Source organism: Diadema setosum, chromosome 4 (genome assembly GCF_964275005.1).
Source record: "Diadema setosum chromosome 4, eeDiaSeto1, whole genome shotgun sequence".
Classification (NCBI taxonomy): Eukaryota; Metazoa; Echinodermata; class Echinoidea; order Diadematoida; family Diadematidae; genus Diadema; species Diadema setosum.
In genome coordinates this window covers 11,743,545-11,761,718 of record NC_092688.1, presented here as the reverse complement: position 1 = coordinate 11,761,718, position 18,174 = coordinate 11,743,545, and the positions used below count along the sequence as shown (strand labels likewise).

The window sequence follows — 18,174 nt, the reverse complement described above, 5'->3', positions numbered from 1 at the left end:
TAAGGCATGATGAATGACTATGTACATGCACTTTTACAAGGGAGAATATTGTACTTTGATTCTGTACACTTAAATGGAAGACACTGAAATGTTCTAGCAATGAAATAGATTGTAGTGTGCATTTCTATCCAATCTGCTCATCATTCCCTACACTCCCTTCCCACTTTTTCCTCTATGTAACCATTGTAACTCACCAACCACATGATTATACTGAGGAATTCTTGAAATATGCGTGAAATTTACAAGTTGTACAATGATGAAGGAAATACAATGTAATGAGTTGATGCATGTGACAGTTCTATGACTACTGCATGATCACCCCCAATTTTCTTATGTGTGAAATAGTAAGAGTACCAGCCTGGAAAGTGTAACTTTTGGACATTTTTTGGCCAATGTGGCATGATTAACTCTTGTAAGTGCCCGCTGTGAAAATGTCAGTGTCCTTGTGCAAGAAGAACTGGATGAGAAGAATTTGCTAGAGAGACCGCAGCAAGAAGGCGTATAGTTACATTTCTTTTTACTCGTCACGTGACAAGATTTCCAGGAAAATGGACAGTAGAACATGCGTTCCTGGATCATATTGGCAGGGAATCCTGTATTGATGCCTTTTTTGTGTGTTCTCTTTGCATTATCACAAACCAACGCTCGGAAGGTGTTGCCAACGTTTGCATTGAGCAGTGTCTCGTGGACGTCTCGCATATTTTAACCTGTATGGATGGAAGGAATAGAAGTATCCGGCGGGGGAAAAGAAACATTTTATGTGTACTGGCTGTGCGCCGTTTTTAATCTGAGTGGGCTTCATTTGCTGAAGGTCTTGGGTATTGAAAGTTTTAGGTTCAACAACTCTGGCTCTATGTGCACTGTGCTGTGGCAATGGAGGTTCACTGAAAAGGAGGGAAGAGTCAACAATAATGGCATGAATGGACTGGATTACAGGGGTTTATGTGTAGCCAAATGGTTGCCAGACAGACAGAGATATGCATGACTATGGAATATATCTTTTGGGCAGTCTATTTGGAATGTTCTCTACTCTGTGAGTTTCGGCATGAATGGAAAGAAAAAAACAAAACAAACAAACGTATAACAAGTGTTGTGTTGCTGCATAACAGGTAGAGTGGTGCCTGAGATTTCTTTTGGTGTGAAAAAACAACAACAATATGCTTTCAATGCATGCTATTTCTGCAGGTTAGAAACAAAAAAGGGAGAACAGTCTTCATGTATGATCGCCCTCTCAGTCTGCTGCTTTTACTGCTATTTATTTTTGTACGTTGTCCTCAACAAGTTATATGTCCACACAGGCAGGGAGGTGTAGGCACTCATGCCCAGCATGCAGACATGCATCCGGTATGTCCCTTCGCCATTGCCCCAAACCATCTAACCCGTCAGCAGAAGCACATATTTTTTGAAGCAAAATGTTGAGTAAATGAAAGCAGAACTTGAGTACTTAGTGGTCAAAACATCTCTCTACTTGTGTATGACATGCAGACAGCAGAGTGCAGGGCATTTGAGAAATACATCCATTATCTGTATGGGCGCAGAAACGTCGTCTTATGAGGTCATTGTGCATCGTGTGATAAAAGCAGTCTCTTTCACTATAGGAGGGTGTATGGGGGAGTGCTCCTGCTGTGATCGGACATACGACCTTGAGGTCAATAAATGCTGGACTTAGTGTTTTTCTAGCTCCGAGTTGTCAGAGATGTGTGGCTCACTTTCAGATGTGCTGCTAAATCATGTTCAGAACTGCAGAGAAAAATCGGTCAAGTGCATGCTCTGAGCGGGATGGAAGAGTGTCCCGTCTCCTTTCATAACATCCCGTGTTAATTTATGAATGCTTGGATTTGGATCTATTTGTTTCAGTATTACCTTGTACAAAGAAATGTGTTAGTGCATGTGTGGCATGGAGTCTGTGTATCTTTGTTGGTGGATTGTATCTCAAAACCATGCAGCAGTTCAATAAGCATGCAGTTCACATGGGTGTCATGAATGGTCACATCTGAATGCTTACATTGCAAATTTATTTAATGCGTCATGCTTTCTTGTCTTGGAGCATGACGTGATTCAGCTCGAAAATGAAATGAAGGTGGCCTAATATATTGACATTGAAGTAATGCTAAGTATAATTTTGTGATATGTTTCTTTTATCAACACTGGACTGTCAAGCTATTTCTTTTTTTTTTTCCCAAACTTTATTTGTCTCATTTTGATTCTTGATTATTTGAAGGCATTTTCTTCAAGGAAATCTGTGTTTGTTATCGAGGAAGCGCACATGCTTATTCCCCTCCCCCTTCAAAAAGAAAAAAAAGAAAAAAAAAGATCGAAGAAATGCCAGAAATGATGTGAAGTACTCATGCAAAATGCAAGCGCCCAATTTTTTCTCGCAGCAAATCTTCACCTGTCAAATGTTATCGTCGGCAGGTTGAGAAAATATCTGGGCAGAGCGTTACTTGCCTTTTGATTACATATGCTGTAAATAAATAGTAGGTAGGTAGTTTTTCGAGTGGGGACCCATGTCACCCGTTAGGTTCACGCACGTTCCCGAACTTCATTCGGGTCCCGCTGCTCTCATGTAAATTATCTGTATAGTATTGAAAGCCCACTTGAATTTTATTAAAACCGGATGGTACTAATTTCTTCCAGACACGGTTGTGCTTTGAAATGTTGTTATTTGGGGCTTGGGTTTTTTTTTTTTTTCCCTCCATTACATAATGGTATTTTGACCTATTTGTTATTGGTTCTGTGTTGTTGGTTTTGTGTATCTGTGTGTCCGTGTGTGTTTGTGTGTGTGTGTGTGTGTGTGTGTGTGTGATATTTTGATATATGGTAACCAAGGGCAGATTACAAGACAAAAGTCTTAGAGGAAAATATGCTACCTCAGAAGTAGCACGTTTCCCGATAGGTATTGACCAAATACAGTGTGTACTTTGTCATATTTTGCAGTCCTTTTGGTTCTCATGCAATCAATGGCATTGTGTAATACAAATGCAGGGATACCACCAACTTAAACTTCATGAAAAGCGAAAGTATGTACACGTATTTCTTATTCCATCTCCCTGGTATGCGGTTGTGGATTTAACCTTTTGACAAAATTACCTTTTGAAACAGAATTTGCCTTTCATTCAATGCAGGCCTAAACATGGGAGAAGTCCTCAAAGATGTGACAATTGGTTATGTATCATATTTCACATAATTGGAACTGACAAGGGAAGAAGAGCCTTCCTTTGATACTGTACAAGCTGTTATTTTTGGGAGGGTTTAATTTTCATGAATTTGGACCATGAATTCAAAAACACACGAAAATATCTCAAACTGACAGGCATTAGTGTACATATGATAGTCTCAAAAAATGACATCTCGCGAAAATGTTCGTAACCTCCTCATTCGCGAAAATATCTGTACGCAAAAATAACAGCTTATACAGTATACAGTCATATGTGTACTGGTGTATGGAAGTGTGTTTTCATGCGTGTGTCTGTGTCTACACATTCTGCTGAGACTGGATATTTAAGGGAAATTCAACTCTGACATATTGCTTTGTGTGAAAACCAGAAAATCAGAGCTGAAGGCAAGCGAACATTTTGCAGAAAAAAAAAATCAGGCTCACAAGAAAAAAGAAGAAAAAGAAGTGATGAACTGTCAAAGTTTAGAGAGTAAAACAAATGAGCAACTGAGTGTGACCTAGGTGTTAGGCAGCTCTCCATTTCTTTTGTGTACACAAAATTTGGCTAATTTTCATTTCTTAAAAATATTTCGGCACAGACAGAACTTCTTCTCTGAGGAGGACTGTCAAAAACATATTACAGCTGTACTCTTATTCTCTTATTATACACACCAAGAGTAAGTTTGAAGAAAATTTTGACACCAAAACGTACATCTAGAGACAAATAGGTGTTTTTTTTTTCTTTAATTCAATCACATTTTCTATTTATTGTTTATTCTCTATCACCACATGAGAGTAGTAACAAGACACTGTACAAGCCCTGTACATAGTAGGTAAATATTGCACATGAGATGGTGCTTAGGATTTTGCCATATCAAAATTGCTCAAACGTGAACTTTCTTACCTCTACCAATTTGGGAAATGTAGGCCTCTAAGGCCTCTGTTTTGGATCAAAGAAGTGGGGAAAACTGCATTTTAAAGTAAAGGAAAAGGGGGTTCCTACACATCAAAAATACAAAAAAGTTCCTACCGCGGGAGGGGGGAAACTCCCCTCCCACACCCTCCCCCTGCTCAGTCACTCCGCTCCCTCGCAATGTCTCTCAAAAAATTGATTACTATTTTTGGTCATGAAAAGTTGGCAGGTATGCCCTAGGTATGCCCAGGCAGGTCTAGGGCAATTACCCCAGACCCTTTCAATGACCCCAATACTAAATTCTGAACCTAAACCTAACCTAACCCAAACTCTAACCCTAAACCTAACCCCAAACCTAATCTTTGGGGTTTTTTAACCTTATCACTAACCAATATTTAGCCCCCTGGGGCCCTCAGTGGGTAATTGCCCTGATACATGCCCAGGCACTTGCTAATAGCTGAAACTTTTGCTTTTTCATTGACATTTGGATAATTCTTCCCTAGCTTGAAATAAATACAGGTAAGAAAGCACTCCAGTAGATATGCCAATCAGTGAAGAAAGGGTCGGGAGTTCCTTCATGAAATGGGGTGGTTTAAGGTCGCGTATGTGCCAACAACACTTCTTGTGTGGACTGAAGGTCATAAAGCTTTGACATGTTCAGAAGTCACATCACTGCACAGGATTTCAATGGTATCTCCGCTAGCCGTATCCAGGACAACCGCATCCCTGTTGACCAAAATCTGTCCTGCCTCCTCAAGTCTCTGTCGCTTGATTTGCAGCTCTTCGCTCTCCTCTTCCCCTTCCTCCACCTCCTCCTCCTCCACCCTATCAACGTCATTGTCCGCGGCATCATCCGCCACACGAGGGCGCTGTGTAGCATCATACTGCTGCTCCGCCTGATGGAGGCACTGGTAGAGGCGGCCCAAGTCATCCTGGTCGTCGAGTCGCTGGGCCAAGTCGGTGAGCCGTCGCAGAGAGTCCAGGCACTGGGTGCGGAGGCAGTGGACCAGGGCGTGGCTGGTATCTCCCCCAAGGGAGCCGGAGTCTGATTCCAGGGACCCTTCTGCATCCTCGCCCCCAGGCAGGGGGGCAGGCTTTGATGGGGTGCGGGATAGAAATGCTTGTGCCCATTTCTACGTAAAACAAGGAGGAAATGTTTAAGACTCAAATATAGCCCATGTATTCAAAACATGTTCTGGGGGCAATATTCCATGTAAGAACTCCTGTGGCACAATATCCCTCATATTCACATGATGGTCACAAGATTTTCTGCTCCTGGTGATTATATCATGATCTGCATATTTGAAATACTATTAAATCCACTAATGACAAACAACTGTACAAATAGAATGGAGAAATGTATCAATCCCCATAAAAACATAATCTATGTCATACTCTAATCTATACTCACTACTTCTTGAGGGGAAGCAACAAGATCATAATAGAGAATAATATCCCCTTTTTATATGGGATGAAATGGTAATGAATGGAACAATTACAAGACACTACAAAATCAAAAAGAAACAAAGAAGAAAATACGGCACCCAATCGATAAATACAATTTCAAATACATCACATTTCTTGGATATTCTAAAGGCTACTTGGAAAGACAAAAAAAACCTGAGAGGCGTCTTCACCAAATCCTGGTGAAGTTTACATCGAACAAAAGCTTATAACCTATCCCCTAAATCTAGTCTTGCGGTCCAAGATCAAATTACCAAATTAAATTTTTGCAGTTACACAGTTGTTTTCTCTGTCAGTGTCTGGTCAGTTTCCTTACTGTGTAGTGGGGAAGCCACCTGCCCCCGAACCAGGCCCTGAGTTTGGGGTTTCCCTGCCAGAAGTCGCTGTCCCGCAGCATCTGCAGGAGACGACAGTATTCCTCCTTGCTCCTGGCATTGGCCACGCCCTCCAGCAGCGCCAGGAGACAGTCGGCGGATCCCTCCACGACGTGGGTCGGGTCTCGGAGCCATCGCCTCCACTCTGAGGACCGGTGGTAGTCGCAGAGGTGGATGGGGACACCTACCACATAAATCATGTTAACAAACACAATGACTTAGGGATGTACTTACAAGTATGAGCAGGGATGTACTTATCAATATTGACAAAAATTCAAAGACATACAAACCCACACGTAAACACACACACAAAGCAAAAAATCCCCCCCCCCAAAAAAAAAAAAAAAAAAAAAAAATCACGCAAATTAGTTCATCGGCCATCTTATCATCTGTGGAAGGTTATACGACATACAAGGCCAGGGAAAATATGGTTATGAGAGAGATACAGGGAAAATTGATATTACATAATGAAAACGTGAAAACAAGATGAAAAAGGTGATAGTCAAAGTCTCACATGTTCATGATATAATTATGTAGGTACACACTGAGGTTGAATGTAATACTGCCTCTTGTGTGCGAGTTACTGTAAAACAAGAATCATTCACGGCATGAAACTTTGGAAACTGACGCTGTCGTTCAATGCATTGTGTACACAAAACCTTTTGCTTGCATTTTACTTTCGCAAATACTGGTTCCTCGCAAAATTCGAACAAGTTTCATGCATGCACATGAAAATTTCTGGTTTTACCATATTGTTCTTGAAATGTCTATTTTTGCTTACGCTGCAATGAAGCAACAGTGGCGTTCACTGCACAAAGTCAGAAATTCATGGGGAGAGGTTACGGACGTATCATACACTAAAGTCATGCATAAGTCATATCTCCAGTAAGAGGAGATCCACTGCACTCGCTAACCTGAGAAGACGCTTTCCGCTGCACCCATGTCCTTGTTCTCAAACTCCGTCGCGAAAGCCGACGGTGACCAAGATGGGTTCCACGACCACACGACCCGCAGGGCTTCCCTCATCGCCTCCCTGCTCGCTTCCTGCAGGATGGCGGAAGCCACGATGCGGCGGTGGTGGCGCCCTCCCTCGGTACGCACGGAAAGGAGAAGCAGCGGCAAGGATTGGCTGTCGGTGGATGCAAAAGATATTCAGTAATATGGCAACAACAACAGAAAGGTATGTATGCATTCATAAGTATATTGTGGTCTAGTGGATTGTGCAACGACCTTTCTCAATGGAAGTCAAGGGTTCAAGCCCTGCCATAGTGCTTGCAACCCTGAGCAAGTCACCATTCTTATCCCTACTCAGGTGAAGGGATGTATACTATGAAAAATGTTGGTTATCTCATTGCTATTACGGGTATGAATTGGCATGTATTGTAGGAGCAAGTTTGATTCTGGTGATTTGGGTAACGATATGCTGTAAAACACTTCAGCGAAATGGTGTGGAAAAAAAGGTGCCATGTACAAAAATTACTAAAATATTTCACGCCATTCAAGCTACAAAATGAAGCTTATCCCAACACCCATATTTCAGGCACAGACCATGAACATGATTAATGTACTTTGATCTGACAATGATAATTTTGTGTCCCAACCAATAGATGTTGTGAGGTGATCACATCATTGCCTTTTCTAATTATCATCTTGTTTGTGTGGCTGCAACAAATATAAGTTCTTAGAAGTAACAAGAGAGACAGGGATATTTCCATACAGTTTTTATTTTGTGTCCAATACTGATGAAACTTCTACATTTTGGTTCATCTGATGTCGCATCATTCATCAATGGCAACTTGTACAATGTAAATAGTGTAAAACTGCACTTCAATGCTAGCCAAGCCCTCTTAGAGGGTGATAGCCTTTATTATTAAGACTCACAGAGTTGTTGTGCACGTTGAATCAAGGAAGCATGTTGCATTGGAGGAGTTCCTCACAATTTGCTGCTGTTCCGCTGTCTGATGTACCAGTAGAAGTCTCTCCTGTGTGAATTTACATTGAAGCAACAAAACTTCAGTACTACGGTTCCTCCCAATGACTTGGATTCTGGTGTCAATGTATGGCTATTGACAGAGAACTGTCATATCATTGTATAGACTGTTATGTTCCTTGTTAAATTAATCCTGTTCTGCTGTTACTATACCATGTATTATACCCTAAAAGTGGATATTTTCGCGCGACTTATTTTTCGCGCTCGGCCGGGTAAGAAGAGTTTCGTGTGTTTTTAATTCCACAGAATCAAGACATCAAGTACAGGAACATATGGCGAGCAAAAATATTTGCGTGCTTTTATTTTCGTGCTATTCTCTGGTTGCGCGAAATGCACGAAAATTTCCACTTTTACAGTACATGATAAAACCTTTTTGCTTGTTATATTGTTTTACTTCATAGAGGACTGTAGTCATGACCTGTCAGACTTAGCAAAGAGTTGTACTCATTTATGACTACAGCCTCTATATGAGATAAAACAATGTAACAAGGAAAAAGGTAATAACATATTAATACGGTATGCATGGTACAGTAACGCAAGAACGTGATTGAAAAAGGAATGTACAAGGACAGTGACATGATAGTTCTCTAATTAAGACCAATGACACATTTTCTGCCGTGTACCCATTTAAATGGATATGTTATTTTATCATAAGAAACATAAAACACTGAATCTGTTTCTAACTGCTCATTATTGCATCACCAACTGCTAGTGCTATTTGCAATGGAAAGTAAGATCTATGAGGCTGGGACTTTGAGATTTCATCACACAAAAAGAATCTCAAGTCTTTGCTTTTCTGATGTTAGTTTCACTATCTGTGCCATACCCGAATGGACTGTCTCCTGAAATAGATCTGGTCTCCACTTTTCATCCTGAGCCTCGTCACAAGCTCCGGAAGCTCCTCGGGACTGAGTTTGGAATATGTGTGGATGATGATTGCTGCTTCCATATGGTAGCTTTAATGAGACCCACGATAAAAGAAACATGAGAAGGGGAGGAACACTGTCTTTTCTATCACATCACATATTTCCTTCATTCATGCAGGTAACTATGCTCAACAGTTTGGTATCTTAATAATACCTCCACCACAAAATAATACAATAGCATATTTCTTGGGTGCTTTGAATATAACGAAAAGGTTGCAGAACAGTTACTGATTGAAGATATCCTCTCAAGATCCATCCCTCCATCCTCATAAAACATATAAACTGCCTGTCTGAAACCAGCAGAAATTTTGTCTAAGAAGTAGTGCAATTATGATTTAAGTAGTGCAATTACGATTCACATTTAACAAAATACAGATTCTTTGAAAAGGCATGTAAATTCAAACCAGCAGATGAACATACCTTATATCACCATCACCTGGGGAAAGTCTGAAGGACGGCGAGTCTGATGCAAGGCCGTCCTTAGACAGAACGTCCTCCACGAAAGAGCTGACCTCTTGACTGACCTCCTCCACAGTCCTCTCGGCTCTCTCGGCTATCAGCTGGTCAATCAAGTTGATGATTCTTTCATCTACATGCTGACCAGTTACACAGACCTGAAAGCAAGGGGGAAAAAAACACACACACAAAATGAAAAACATAACAGAAGAAACAAAAATTGTGCAGTATGTTTACTAGTACATTGATAAAATGAAATTGTAATCTCAAAGCAATTTGTCTATATTACATACCAAATCATGCTAACATTCTGTAACAAAGCCAAGAAGTATGTGGATGCAGCATGTTAGATTAAGCATTCTGTAAAAGACGATATATTTGCGGCATGAAAATTTAGCTAATTGGAGCTGACGGCTTTCTTGCAGCATAAAATGTTCGCAAATTGCCAATGCATCCAATGCATATTGTGTAGGGAAGAACTTTCGCATGCATTTTAATTTCGCAAATTTTGGCACTCGTGAAATTCGCAAACTTAAAATGCACGGCAACATTTCCTCCTATTACAGTACATGAAGAAAAGCTTCACAATTTCACAGGACTTTGTGGCATTATGTTGACAGTGAATAACAATGATATGATTTCGTGCAGTTGCAACTGACACAGAAATTGTGATGAGGGATGATCACATGCATTGGCACCACAACCACAATCTATGATGTAGCTTATTGGAAATATCATATCATTCACAGGAAATATGCTTTTCTTCTTTCTTGTCAATTTAGAGACCTGTATTTTGCTGATTTATGACTTTTGACAATGTGCTTGCTTTAGACACTGACTGTAAGAACCAGAATTTTTGCTTGCATGAAAATTTTGTGAATCTGGTGACGAGCCAAGCTTCACAAAAAGTAAAATGCACAAGAAAAGGTTTTGTTTACACTAATGCACGTGGCGATTCACGGAAGTTTCATGCAACGAGGATGGCTGTCAGCTCCAGTCTGCGAGAATTTTATAGCGAGAATGTTTCTGGTCTTACGGTATACGGTAAAATTGCTCTTGGACACTGACCTGGCTTCTGAGGTCATGACCCTTGTGCTCATCGTCTCTTGGGAAGGAGATGTAGATCCGCCTCTCGCCCACCACCTGACCTTTCTCCATGGCGATGTTGAGGTTTTCCGTCACCTTGTTCCTCTGGTAGCGGCTGTCAAAGTCCAGCTAGAATGGGACATACAATAAATTTGCTTCATGGGAATACATCCTTAAAAATCAACCAAATTAAATACCTGCTATGAGTAGAGGATGGATAGAGGATGGAGGGCTAGGGTGCTTTATCAACAGCATAACAATTTGAAAGCACCATGTTATCATATCTAAATTGGTAAACTGCAGCCATGCTGATCCCAGCCCATCCACACTTTCATAAAACATTTCAAAATCCTATATATAATCATTTTACATGAATTATTGCATCTTCTTTAGATCGATGTTAAATTAGCTCCTCTCCTTTCCTCATCCATCACAACTTGTTACTGCATAATGGATTTGAACAAATTCCCTCTTTGACCACTTTTGATATTCTCTAACATATCAAACAATCTGAAAGCTGAAAGTATCAAATGTGCTTGGTACAGATTAAGACCACACGAGAACAGAATCAGAGTTTAGTGGCTTCCGGCTTCCACTGTGAGTTATTTTGCTTCTTCTTCTTTGTTGTTGCAGTTGTTGTCGTTATTGTTGTTTTTGTTGCAGTTGTTGTTGTTGTTGTAAACAAAAAAACTGACCCATTGCTGTGTGATCAACAGTAAAAAAATGCCCACCTTGAAATCTGGAAACTTCATAACTTCCTTCATACGGATTTTGGCGGGGCAATTTCTCTTCTTGTGTTTGTCTGATTCGCTGGTTTTCCGTCTGGAGCTACTGACGGCATCGTCCTGGCAGAATAACAAACTAGCTGTGATGTAACATTGACATGGCATAGAGTAATTCACACACTTCAGAACATATTCATCACTCTGATGAATTTAGATGTTTGGCCCCACTAGATGCACCTAGTCATATCTTGCAGAGTATTTCACCTTATAATCACTGCATATTGCTACATTCATTGTCATGATATAGAAAAGAAAAGGTTTTGGTAATGGACGACCCTTTCTTCAGTAACATATAATATCAAAGAAATTCACACAGACCTTATTCACACTGCACTGGACAGAAAGTAATATTTGCCATCTAATGCAATCATTTTATCATATCATGTTCTGAACGACATTTGATTACCCATTTCATGAAAAAAACAAAACAAAAACAAAAACAAAACAAAACTAGAGAAGCAGTCTGAGAGTGCAGACCTCTGTCAAGCAGCTCATTTCCACCACTGATCTTGTTCTTCCATAGAGATCAGTGACTTCCACCCATACGTATACACGCTGAAAGTCACCCAAACTCCCAATACACTGTAGAAGCCTTTGTTACTTCATAAACTTCCAGTTGTACAGTGCGCCTCCCCTTAACAGAAACTAGAGCATGCACTTTAGTATGCATAGGAAAACTTTAAATATGTGCAGCTTGAACTCCCAAGTTCTTGTCCCTACCTGCCAAAATATCAAAAATCCTCCATAAAATCAACAAAATTGCCAGATCAGTACTAAAATTTAATCATCTGTTACCTATGTCATTCTCAACCTTTCCTGTAAGTTTCATCTGAATCTGTTCATGACTTTTTGAGTTATTTTACACTTGGACAAACAAACAAACAAACAAACACCAAAGAAAAATAACCTCCTCCCTTGTTGGAGGTAACAAACAATGAACGACCCCAAATACAAAGCAATATACCTGATCATTATTGTGTGAGGACTTTCGCTGGGCTCTCTGCTTGAGCTTGTGGTCCTTGCCGTACTCACACTCGTAGGTGTTTTTGTCCAGGATGAGAAACGGGACGCCATCAAATGGTATGGCCGTCCCGGCAACCGACTCAATGTCAGCCCATTTCAATTTTTTCTTCTGCTTTAATGTATCTAAACAAAAAAAAAAAAGGAAAATGAATAGGAAAGGAGACTAAAAATATATTGACAATTAGAACAAATGGCTTATGAACACATCTATTCAAAATATCAATTTATCACAAAATGCACTGAGAATCTGTACAAACATGTATGGTCCATGCATAATGGATGAAACAATAAACAAAACATAGACTACAAGTAACTTAATGCTAGCAGCAGCAGTAAGTCCATCAGTTGATGCAACTTGGAATTAAGTTGTTTATGCAGAGAAAAAAAACATTACAGGCCTATCTCTCTCTGTTAATCTGGTGCCATAGATTCACTATAATCGAATCATATGTATAGGTACATTTTGTATTTCTCTGTACCTGCATTTTTTTTTTCTTTTTCTTTTTTTTTTTTTACATATGATAAGTATAAAAGGGACTGCTTATTAGTGGTTTTAACATCCATGACTTCACAAAAACTGGGTGATGACTTGCATCATATTTTATCAAGTCCTGACAGCCAAGTAACTATTTCTGCTTCAAAATGATTTTGAAGCAAAGAGTTATTGTAGAACAATGATGATAAAATTGCTACAATTTAAATCTATGAAGACATGGTGAACATAAATGCAACCTGTAGGACAGTTCATCAACCCTTTGAGGACAGGCCAATTTTGCTACTATATGCATTTCCCACTGACACTTGCCTGAATATACTGGGTATTTGTCTTCAAATGTTTCAACTTTTGTAAAACTTTTCCACATTTTTCTGCTGATTACTGTTTTACTGCATTCGACATTCGCAGTCTGTTTCAGGCTCACTCACATATTTCACATTAGGCCTACTGCCTGAATGAAAAGTCCTCAAGCCCATATCTGCACTATCCAATTAATTCATAGAGAGATGTTTACTGACCAGTCTTTCCAAAGTTTGCAGACGTGCGGAGTGCAGTGAATCGCAGGGCTTTCTGCAGCTCAAAGAACTCCCGGAGAGCTTTGGCTGCTTCCTGTGTGCCAACGTAGCCGAAGTTGGGTGTGAGCTGGACATCAAACCAAGGTATTTGTTTTCCTTGCTTGGTCTCCTCCATACCCTGAAAGGTTACTGTCATTTAGATCTGTTTCAGAAAGAAATAAGAAGCACAAACACACACTTTTATGTGCTTCACAAAGTGATGAGTTCAATCAAAGATTGCTTAAGATATACATGATATACAAAGTGGCAATTATTTGTATTAATATTTACTAAGATCTGGATCATATCAATTGGTTATTTTAGTCACTCCTTAAATTTGTTGATATGATTGCATTCATAAACAATAGCACTCCCCTTCAAATGCATATCAATATGATTGTGAATAAAAATATCATCAAATATCTCTTGAGGTTCTTGAGAAAGTCTTGGGTTATAAAGAAAAACAAAACAAAACTAGCCAACAACAATCACCCCCCCCCCCCACACTACCAGTACCACTACTACTAAGTACTACCACCACCACCACCACAGCCACAGGTAGTGTGTGGTGCGGCACAGCAAACTTGAAGAAGGGGTTGGACCATTGTGAACCTCATTGAATATTCCAGATGCGGCTCTAAATAGCAATACTGTCACTGCTAAAATCCTGGATATGGATTTCTACTATCAGACTATATCATGGACTCTGGGCGAGGGGGGGGGGGGGGGGTATTACGTGTAAACACGGCCACGGTTGATAACCAATTGGTCAACAGCTCAATCTCTGAACAACACAAAACAAAACGCATGGGACTGAACTAAGACTGTGCCGTCAAATGATGTGACCTTTTACCATCACAATCGTGATAAAACTTTGCTGCCTCACAATTCCCAGCCTGACTACTATTACTCTATCTTATATCTACGACACATACCGAAGGTGTTGATATGATGCTAGAAATCCAGGTTGCCAGCCAACTAGTGTAGTGAAATAACCATGACCAATTTTTGAAGACGACGCAACAATATTCGAAAGGCTGATTACTTGGAGTATGCGCATGTGTCGATCTCCGGTCCGCCGGTCATCAGTACAGTGTGCGGCGGCGGATGAGGTTCGTGTAAAAGTTTGCATCACCGAGTTCAAACAGTACCCGGTAGCCGGTTTTCTAGGGAGGCAAAATACACACACACACACACACACACACACACACACACACACACACACACACACACACACACACACACACACACACACACACACAAACAAACAAACAGCAAACAAACAACAAACAACACCAAAAACAAACAAACAAACAAAGATTCTGCAGATGTGTTGTGCCTTTGATGTTGATCTGGGGCCCGTGCATAAAAGATACAATAATTATCGTAACTTTGCCATCCAATGGTAACTTCCATGGAATTCTTGATATTGATTGTCTGTTGAGTATTGTTACCATGGTAGTTACCATTGGAATGGCAAAGTTACCATAATTGTAACTTTTATGCAACGGGCCCCTGGGCTTTTATGCTGAGGCCGATACCTTTAGAAATGGGCAATCTAAAGATTCTAAACTAATGCATGGTAGGGCTATATGTTTCATGTAGAAGTCAGATCTTAGAGTCAGAATGTGTCCAATTGAGCAATTTGGATTTTCATTAATAATTTCTTCAATCTTTGTGCAATTTCTATTCGGAAATCCCTTGTCTATTGCGATTATTTATATAGGGCCTCTATACCACTGGATCTCTGAAACGTAGGCCCGATATAGACCTATGTTTTCAGACACTGTGTATAACTTCTGCTGATCGGTATATACTGTGATCCATAACTGGAGGGCTTCTAAAATTAAAAGATAGGATGAATCAGTGGGTAATGTAATGAGTCAGGTTCTATTGCTATGTCTGTGCATGAATCAACTCATCATTTTGATTAAGCATATACTGACTGAACCACCCCTCGATCATCCCGTTACGATGGCTTAAATATGGACATTGGGATTTATAACCTACTTGTCCTTTTAGCTATAGTGCTATTCATGTAAATATTGTAAGGGACGAAATTGATAGAATTAAAATGGATATCATTATTTTCATATATTCTCCTACTCAGTGTGTGAGGGAAAATGGGTCCAATTACAATTACATTGTGATTTGAAAGTGATGGTACAATGCATCCCATGTACGATGTAATTACAAAGGATTGAATTTTCATTTTTACGTGTATAAACTGGGTGGAGAGAGTTTTTTCGACTAAGCGCTCCTGTCATTATGAAAAGTATGCCTCATTCCTGTTGATACATGAAGGCTGGATTACTTTAGACACCAATTCACCTTTTCTGACTGCAAATAATCATATATATGCTATATATCCTATATTATACACCATGCATTTCTGTACGAGGAAACTTTATTCAGGTGCAACACATCGAAGTGGGTATATAAACGGGTGCTGTTCGTTATTCCGAAGGTTCGTTAATCCGAAACACACAAATTCCCTATACCTAGAGGTTCGTTAATCCGAAAATGAAAAAGGGTTCGTTAATCCGAAAATTTGTGGCGTTATTCCGAAGGTTCGTTATTCCGAAGATTTGTTCATCCGAAAATGAAATTCGGAAAAGAGAACCTTCGGAATAACGAATCTTCGGACTGAAGAGCCTTCGGAATAACGAACTTTCGGAATAACGAGCTGTAACCATATAAACATATAAACAGTAACCATCTCACGTTGTTCGATATTGCCAACGCACGGCATCTGTTTGCATAATTTTATAGTCCATCCTGGCAACTTACTCCATAACGCGTTCACATATACTCGTAATACAGTTTTCTGTTTGTTTGTTTGTTTGTTGGTTGGTATGTTTGCGGATATTTTTTTTTTCCCCAGGGCGCTCAAATTCTTGGGAAAAGGCTCTGCACAGGACATCGGAGAAAGACATGTTGCTTGATATACTTCAATATGTGCAGAGGGTTTTTATGATAATGTGCAATAGTTGTTGATTGTACACATCGGGCACCAGTGAAAGAAAGCAGGTTTTAGTTGTGGGGGGGGGGGGGTGCGAGCAATCATGTGCAATATGTGTTATAATTTACGGATTATGATGTTGGCGTAGTTAATTTGAATAAGTATCTTTTAATGAAATGTGTTTTAGAATTTGTGGTTATATACATTTTTTGAAGTAGTTGATTCTTTATATAGTTTTCTGTATATATATATATATATATATATATATATATATATTTATATCATAATATATATATATATACAGTATATATATATATGTATATATAATATATATATACATATATATGTTGAGAATTCACGTATATTCGCTCCAATATAACGAAGTATCAAGAAATAAACTAGTAATGCATCATTTCACCAAAAATAATTATCAAATAAATTACAGATTAAACAAGTTATTAATAATTATTTTGGCGAAATAATGCATTACTAGTTTATTTCTTCATTCTTCGTTATATATGTATAAATGTATATATATTGCACGTTCACCATTTTACGATGATAGTTTGTTTTGATGGAATGTTTTGTTCCATTTGTTTGAGCGTTCATTCGATGTCATATGTAATGTAATTTGTTGTTTATCTGTCGTCAATATGTGTTTATGATGAAAGTGTGACAAAACCAATTTTCCATGCCACATTTTTATACATAATTTGGACAAATACAGAAATGAAATGAAATGAAATGAATGAAACGAAATGAAATGAAATGAAATGAAATGAAATGAAATGAAATTTAGAGCGTGTTGTGTATTCCACATGTATTGTATCCAAGCTTGGGCGTGTCATGATGTTGAGCTTAATACAGCATGCACTCAGATAAGAATTGGTTAATATCTTGACTATTTTCGAACATTGTTGGATAGAGAGTATAGATTTTATTTCCAAATCACAGCCACATAAAAGTTTACCACAAAACAAAAGTCTACCACAAAAAGGTTACCACAACAAAACAATTTAAAATTTCACCATGAGAACAACCAGTACGTTATACAAGAACCGATTAACCTTTGCAGGAATAAAAGAGAATAACAACACTTTGACGTGTACATACGCATCACCAAACTAGATCCAAAGTCATATCTTAATATGTGTGCTGATGTGAATCTTTTAAGAGAATACAATCCGATAAAAATCGGTCAGAATCCGAACTACCTTCGACATTGTTTGATATAAAATACATTTTGTGTCCCATTCGCAGGTATATAGATAACTCGTCAGAGCAAAACGATTCAAAATTTCACCATGATACCAACGCTATCCAGAATTGGTCAATCAACCTATGAATACAATATAAAGAAAACAGTATACGCATCACCAAAATTATGAAACTGAAGTGTCACCGAATTAATAGACGTTGATTATAGGGCGTTGGAAAGTATACACATCGCTATAACCGACCCTCAAAGCACACACATAGGGTTAAGCCGACTCAATTATTGATAGGTCCTATAACACTCACATTTTAAAATCAAGTCCATTCAAAACTGGTTGTTATAAGTTCAGAGTTTATAATTTTACAGCCACATCCACATACAGAAATATTGATAATTGACATTAGCTGACAACATACTCATAATCTGACGGGTGTGTATGTGCGCTTGTGTGTGAATGTGTGTATATGCTATTGTTACTCTTTGCTAGGTGTTTATTTTATCAATAGTATTTCCACTGTCTGGAAAAAAAAGTTTTACACAGCAAGAACATAATCACTTTCATCAAGGTATATTTGTTCAATTCTATAATCAATGCCTTGTAGATTATTATTCGAATGGAAAATGACTAAATACCAATGGGGAAAAAAATAAATTTTGTGTGTGTGTGTGTGTGTTTTTTCTCTATCTCTCTGTGTATGTGTGTGCTTATGTAGATGTCTGCTTTGATCTTAATTGTCGTAGTTTATATCCGTGTCCATGCGCGTCAATCAGT

General features: G+C 39.0%; 1 protein-coding gene across 1 annotated transcript; it reads right to left on the bottom strand.

The window, feature by feature from the left end:
* Positions 1-3,940: 3,940 nt before the first annotated feature.
* Positions 3,941-14,275, bottom strand: LOC140226868 (uncharacterized). The gene is made up of 11 exons (XM_072307298.1): positions 14,160-14,275; positions 13,189-13,387; positions 12,116-12,297; positions 11,098-11,211; positions 10,349-10,495; positions 9,245-9,438; positions 8,725-8,854; positions 7,790-7,890; positions 6,823-7,037; positions 5,851-6,092; positions 3,941-5,203 (listed from the first exon to the last, which is right to left on the bottom strand). Exons 2-11 carry the CDS (start codon positions 13,379-13,381, stop codon positions 4,709-4,711), a joined length of 2,013 nt encoding a protein of 670 aa, XP_072163399.1. The 5' UTR covers positions 13,382-13,387; positions 14,160-14,275; the 3' UTR covers positions 3,941-4,708.
* Positions 14,276-18,174: the final 3,899 nt, after the last annotated feature.